This window comes from Solanum dulcamara, chromosome 10, assembly GCF_947179165.1.
Source record: "Solanum dulcamara chromosome 10, daSolDulc1.2, whole genome shotgun sequence".
NCBI lineage: Eukaryota > Viridiplantae > Streptophyta > Magnoliopsida > Solanales > Solanaceae > Solanum > Solanum dulcamara.
Window position 1 is genome coordinate 6,479,495 of NC_077246.1, and position 7,047 is coordinate 6,486,541.

Sequence of the window (7,047 nt, forward strand, 5' to 3'; positions counted from 1 at the left end):
TAAATAAAAAAATAATATTCAAACTCTTTAAGAGCTCAGGAAAACATGAACACAAGACTTCCTCTTTGATTGGAATTCATTCTTATATCAGAAATTAATTCTGAATTCATCAAGTCATCAAATACAACACACACTAGCTATTAACCATACCACAAGATTAAATAGATTGAGCTGAAATTGACACCCTCTTCATTTCCTTCCCAATGTTACTGAACATGGAATACAGATCAAATACATTATGACTTATTTAAAACCTTGATATTTTATCTATTATTCCCATTGGTCCAATGAAAAAGAAGGAAAAAATTACTTCCAATACCAAATAGTAAATCTTTCTAATTTGGGAAACCAGAAATGTTTGGCATCATTTCACATCCAAATTTACTAAACAAATTTTAATGTGATGTTTTCTCTATCAAATTAATTTGAAATTTCTTCCACTACTACTTAAGTCAAGTTAATATCTTCAACCTGCTGCTCGTCAAAGATGATCATATGAAATGGGAGAGAAGGAATACAAGTTACTGGGATGGCGCTACATGATTAAATAGTAATGAAAGCAGGAGGGACACGTGAGTCCTTACCTTCTCTTTCTATACTTCTTCCCTCAAGTCAAGATTCAAAAGCTTCTCCTGTCTTCTGTTAGTAAATTGTCACTAATTTTAGAGGGTATAATCAAACAGATAGTAATATCCAGATTGTTGGTTGTAATTAACTTTATTATGCCCTGAATTCGGACAGCGCAACAGAATCCAAATAGGACTTATTCATAAAATCCTATCTGAGAATACTTTCTTACCATGTGATCACGGGAAAGGCCAACTGACATTTTATGATGATAAATGAAAAGGTACACTCTTAATTAGCATTTCCGTTTCTCATCTTATACTGGACAGCAGTAGAGTGTTGCGAGTTTGAGTGTTTTGTACAAAACCTCGATTCTATCCAAACTCTTGACATAAAGGTTGCTTAATGAAGATGACACATAGTATGTCTGATTGACTATGGAAATTGGAAATTAAGGGAACACATAGAACTTCACTCTTATATCATTCAATAGAATGTTTTTTGAGATTGAATCATTCAATAGAATTTCATTCTTATATCATTCAATTCATTAGCTATATATACATTCAATTCCTAGAATCGAAAACCAAATAAGTGCAAAGTTCATGGAGCAGTCTAAAGAATCGTACCAACTATAACACTTGATTGGAACGTTCTTTTCCCTCTTCAATAACGGGCTTCTGTTTATCGGGATGAGCTATATCATAAGTCGCATGGACACCAACAAGTACATAGTAAATTAGCATTACAGCACTGCATATGATGAACCGATAAAATGCCGCCTTACCCAAAGAACCTATCAAAAATATATTCATCCCAATTGACAATGATGGTACCCATGGCACAAGAGGTACACCCCAAACTTTAGGAAGTCTTTGTTTTGGAAGTAGAGCCATCCCTGAAGTGCCAAACAACCACAAAGCACCAGTCACAGCATACCTGACCCAACCTTTTTCATCAGTACTCCAAAGAACTGCTGCCCCAATTGATGAACCAATTACAATGAACAAGCACAGAAGAAATTTAGCCAAATCATACTTCAAAGTAACATCCGTAACGTAGTATCGCCTAACAAGCAATGCAACAGCCATAAGCATGAAAATAGAAAGCGTACTAAATGAGAACACACTTGACAAGACATCCAAGCTCGTGAACAAAGCAAGAATGCAGCTAGTTATAGTTGTCAAGAGAGTAGCATAAATTGGTGTTCCAGTTTTCGGGTGAACCAAAGCAAACCACGGGGGAATCATATGTGCTCTTGCAATCTGAGTTGTGTATCGTGATTGTCCCAATGACCCAACAAGCATACTCGTAGTCATTCCCTTAAGTGCACAAATCCCCACCAAATACTTTGCCCAATTCATACCTATGCCTTCAAATGCAACTGAATAAGCTGCATTGACATCCACTTCAGTGTACTTAACCATCATTGTCAATGCCAACGCCATCAAACAATAAACAACAGTAATCATAGACATAGAACCAAGCAACCCTAACGGTATATCCCTCGACGGCTTCTTAGTCTCCTCAGCCATATTTGCAACCATATCAAAACCTGTATATGACCAATACACAACTGCTGCAGCTCTAAATACCCCTCCAGCCCCAAAAGGGAAAAAAGGCACCAAATTCGACGTCTTCCCATGAATAAACCCAACAATAATAATAAACAAAATCACACCAGCGCTAACTATAGAACTTACCCAATTCAAAACAGAAGTCCTCTTTGTCCCAGTCATAGCAACCCCATTTGCAAGTGCAAGAATCACAACAGCTAAAGGATCCAACAAATTAAACCCTTCTGCAAAAGAATCAATCTTGATCCTCAAAAAATCTGGATTATTCTTAATAAGACTAGCAAAATACGATGACCATGAACGTCCTAACCCTGCAGCACCCACCATAGCCTCTAATAGAATATTAGCAGCAGCTATAAACGCAACAAAATCACCCAACTCAATTCTCAAAAACGAAAAAGACCCACCAGCTATTGGAATATCAACAGCAAATTCAGTATAACAGAACACAGAAAGTAAAGCAGACAAACCAGAAACAGCATACGAAAGAACAATAGCAGGGCCAGCATCAATACGGGTTTCTTGACCCGTAATGCTGAAAATCCCTGAACCAACAACAGACCCAAATCCAAGCCAGATTAAATCCCACCAAGTGAGACATAGTTTCATCTCATTTTCTGATTCTTTCTTGAGCTCAATCAATTCACTGGTCTCTGATGAACGGCAAAAAAGACGGTTCTTTAGACGAGTTGGGGTTTGAGAAAGGGCATTTTTGTAAGATCCCAAATTGTGGAAAGAGGGTTCTGGGAAGAAATCTTGCTTACTGAAACGCCAATATTGCTTATGGGGTTGTTGGGTTTTTGGTGAATTATCATCCATTGTTGTTGAGGTTGAAGGAGTAGTGATAGTGGATTTCTTGGAGGAATTTAGGGGAATTCTGAGTTGTTGAGGATATTCTGAATCTGAAATTGTCATGTTTCTTACCAAGTATGAATCAAATCAAATTTTGTTGGAATCCCAAGATTTGTGGAAAATTATAGAAATGAATTTTCCTATAAAGAAAGTCAATTAGTATCAAGAATGTCTTTGGACGGATAATGAGAACAACAAACGATTTACACGACAATGTACTGTATGCATATTAAGTTTTAATATATTTACACTATTTTCTCTCTTTTAATTTAATTTACGTGATACTTTTCATTTTTCAAAAATTAAAAAATTTAAGTATAATAAAAAAAATTGCATTTGAAATCTTTAAATTTTTTGAAATAAAATTATATAATAATAATATAATAAATTTTATTTTTAAATATTTTAATTTTTGGTTCTAGTAACATATTTTTTCTCATTTTTTAATTTTTTTTTTTGATATTGTTGTTGAAGTCAATGTTTGTTCTTAAACTTTTGTGGTGCATTAATGAAGCTGTTTCACCTTTAACAAAAGATTTCGAATTCGATTTCTATGAAAAAAAATCAGTAGATAGCGACATCTTTGAATGAGTCCTACAATACATGATTCGAATTTAATTAAGGCTTCACGGACTTCAAACACCAGGTAAAAAATCAAAAAAACAAAAACTTTAGCGGTACAAATTGAGATATAGTAGAATATAAAAAGTGATGATTCTTCTATTAAATAAATAATAAAGAAGATGTAAAAAAAATTAAAAGGTCAAGTCTCATTTTAGAGTGACGGAAAATTCTACCAAAGGTTATACAATAATACTTTTTTAAAAAAAATTAATGTTTCACTTGCTGATGTATTTATTTAGTATAGGGATAAAGGACAAATATATCATTGAACTACGATAAAAAGTATATATATATATATCCTCTGTTATACTTTCAGATTGTATATATTTTTACCGTCAATCTTTAGATATGTGTATACCTTTAAAACTAACGGCTGAACACGTTACTTCAGTCTTTGTCCAGTAACCTTCTGAGTGGACTTATGAACTTAGAGAAACCGAATCGATGTCAGTAACCATTCTGAGTGGACTTATGAACGGAAAACAAAATTATCATTATAAGCCCATTTGTTAGCAAATGCATCAATTTCAAATGTCCAACTGAATTTTCTGTGCAAAATAAAGAAAATTACGATGACTAAGAAGACTATTTTAGCTGCAAAATGTAAACAACTGATAACAAATACATCAATTATAAATACCATATTGAATCTTCTATGCAAACGAGAGATAAAATTCGATGATCCAGAAGACCATTTTAGCCGGAAAATATAGCCAACTGATAGCAAATTATAGGCATTATGAAGGAACTCATCACACCCTATCCTTCACGTATTTCGCTTTTGTTACAAAGATACAACGAAGGAGACAAACCCCGAATCTGCCAAAACTACAAGTCAAATCAGGAAAAGAAAGAAAAAGGGAAGAGGAAAAGAACCTCCAGCACAAACAAACTTTGAATAACTTGAAAAGTGTTGATTCAGATATTGCAACAACAATAAATCAATTTCATAAGTCAAATTGAATCCCTTATATCTACAAGATAGGAAAAATCCGATGACCTTAGAATACTAATTTAATCGGATGGCCGAACTAATTTAGCCGAATGATCGGTGGCGGCGGTGGTATTGGAAGGACCGGCTTTGGGTCACCAAGAAATGGGGTTTAGGTTATAGTTATTGGGTCTGGATAATTTTAGGGAAGATGGGATGAGTTTTTTTAATTTTTGGTAATAAATTAAATATCGAGTTGGTGATTAAAATTGTGACACATGTTTACTATTAGTATAAAGGATATATACGCATTAAAATTTAGACGATAAAAATATGAATGTGCTAAAAGTATAATGAAAGATATATACATACCATTTCTCATAGTTGAGAGTATATTTATCATTTTTTTCCATTTAATAGTGGTACTTGGATACTATCCCTGATTTTTCTGCATTTCTATTTTTATTTGCAACATTCTCTGAAGTTTTTTTCCTATTTCCTGCTTTGAAAGTTTACGTTTCTTACATATAAAATAGGTTATTTTTCCCTTTCTCTTCATTTGGCCTTAGCCATATTTTCGATTTTATCCAATTGTACATATATTTGAATATTACGTAGACTTATGATAAAATACATATACAACTCTATTGTAACTACAGAAAAAATTTCATAAATATTTATATAGGGGTAATCTAAAATATATTCTTATCAAATTTCAATTTAAAATCAATATTTCTAAACATGAGCAATGTTACAATAAAATTCTTAGATTTAGCATTGTAAGCCTTCTATACGAGACAAAAGACAATCGTAAATACCTAAAGTGTTACATAGATTGTAATTTGTAGTAATTCACAATTTATACAATTAAAAAAGACATTACTCCCTCTGTCCCATATTACACTCGAGCATAAATAAGAATTATATGGGATCGTTTGATATGCGAAATAAGGTGAAATATTTTAATATTAGATTTATATTATATTTGATTGACAATAAAAATTTTAAAACCAAATATAGTATAAATCTAACCCTAAAATCTCATGGCTAAACGACGTTAATTGTTAAAAAAACAATAGACTTTCTTATATAATTTTTATTAGTTGGATGATCTTATGAATAATCAAGTCGAAAAAATTGATATTTGATTAAATTAATTATCTAGGATACATGATTAATTTCATCCCACAACAACTCAAAATGAAATGAAAAACTGAAAATTTTGGCTTTTTATCAACAATAACAACAACATGAATAATACCATATTTAATGAAATTTCACAAGTAAAATCTAAAAAAATGAGATATTTATAAATCTTACTCCTATTTTGTATATGGTAGAAAAGCAATTTCAGATGGCTCCTCAACTCAATCTTTTTTAACTATTACAACTACAACAATAACATACTACTCTATTAAATATAATCCCACAAATAAACTCTAAAAAAATAATATATATGTAATCTTAACCCTACTTCCTTTTAACTCTTATGTCAAAATTGTACTAGCATTACGAGCTTGATTTGATTTTATACTTTATATTATGTCCCTAACATGTCAAGCCACCAAAACTTTTAAAAGCATAATAAAATGAGCTTACCAGCTCCATCGATGTTTCTAATTAAATGAAAGAAATTGCTGGGAAACCTCTATAACCAATCTCATAAATACTTGTTCTTTCAATTATTTGAAATCTTAACTAATAGCCATTTCATTGGGATCTGTCATGGTTGACTGTGACTGTATAAATCTACCCAAAGGGAAAATTAGAAAGAAAAAAAAGAGAGAGAGAGAAGGACAATGTTTCTATTACATCAATTCAATATTTCAAAATTTAAATTTAGATATATTTAAAAATTATACAAAATATATTATAAAATGTAATTCTTCAAATGCCGATATCATATTAAAATACAAAAGATATTTAATTTAAGAAATGTCTTACCACTTGCCAATATATAAAAGTTAAATCCCTAAAAATATAATACTCCCTTGGTCCCAATTTATTCTATGATTTTATAGTCTTTTTTCACATTCTTAAATTTCCCGACCAATCAAATTAAAGTGAATAAAACGAAATGGGGTAAATAATCGTATATAAGTTAATTTAGTAACCTAACAAGTAACAACAATAAATATTGATAGTGTTGACAATATATATATATATATATATATATATGAATGAAAATATTTGTGAAATAATCACTGAACATTTTTTAGTGATTAATTCCAATAAAAAAATAATGATTTTTTAATAAAAACTCCAATACCGATATCGAATACTGAATGAAAAAACAAAAAAATACCATATTATATGAAAAGTCAATACATAAGCAGTATAAAATTCATAGTGAAGTACCTAAATAAATAATGAAAACCTCAATTGTTGACTTTGTTAACAGTTTTTTTAAAAAAAAATAATTAGAAAGTCTATACAAATTATCAGTTGAAATATGGAGAGGCAATTATTGTCTCCCAATTTTTAAGAAAGGAGACA

General features: G+C 31.1%; 1 protein-coding gene across 1 annotated transcript; it reads right to left on the minus strand.

The window, feature by feature from the left end:
* Positions 1–1,037: 1,037 nt before the first annotated feature.
* LOC129871282 (cationic amino acid transporter 8, vacuolar-like) lies at positions 1,038–3,211 on the minus strand. The gene has a single exon (XM_055946187.1). The coding sequence runs from the start codon at positions 3,057–3,059 to the stop codon at positions 1,200–1,202; it is 1,860 nt and encodes a 619-aa protein (XP_055802162.1). The 5' UTR covers positions 3,060–3,211; the 3' UTR covers positions 1,038–1,199.
* Positions 3,212–7,047: the final 3,836 nt, after the last annotated feature.

Excerpts from the sequence above, each read along its gene's own strand:
- LOC129871282 (XM_055946187.1), bottom strand. The coding sequence starts at position 3,059 with ATGACAATTTCAGATTCAGAATATCCTCAACAACTCAGAATTCCCCTA.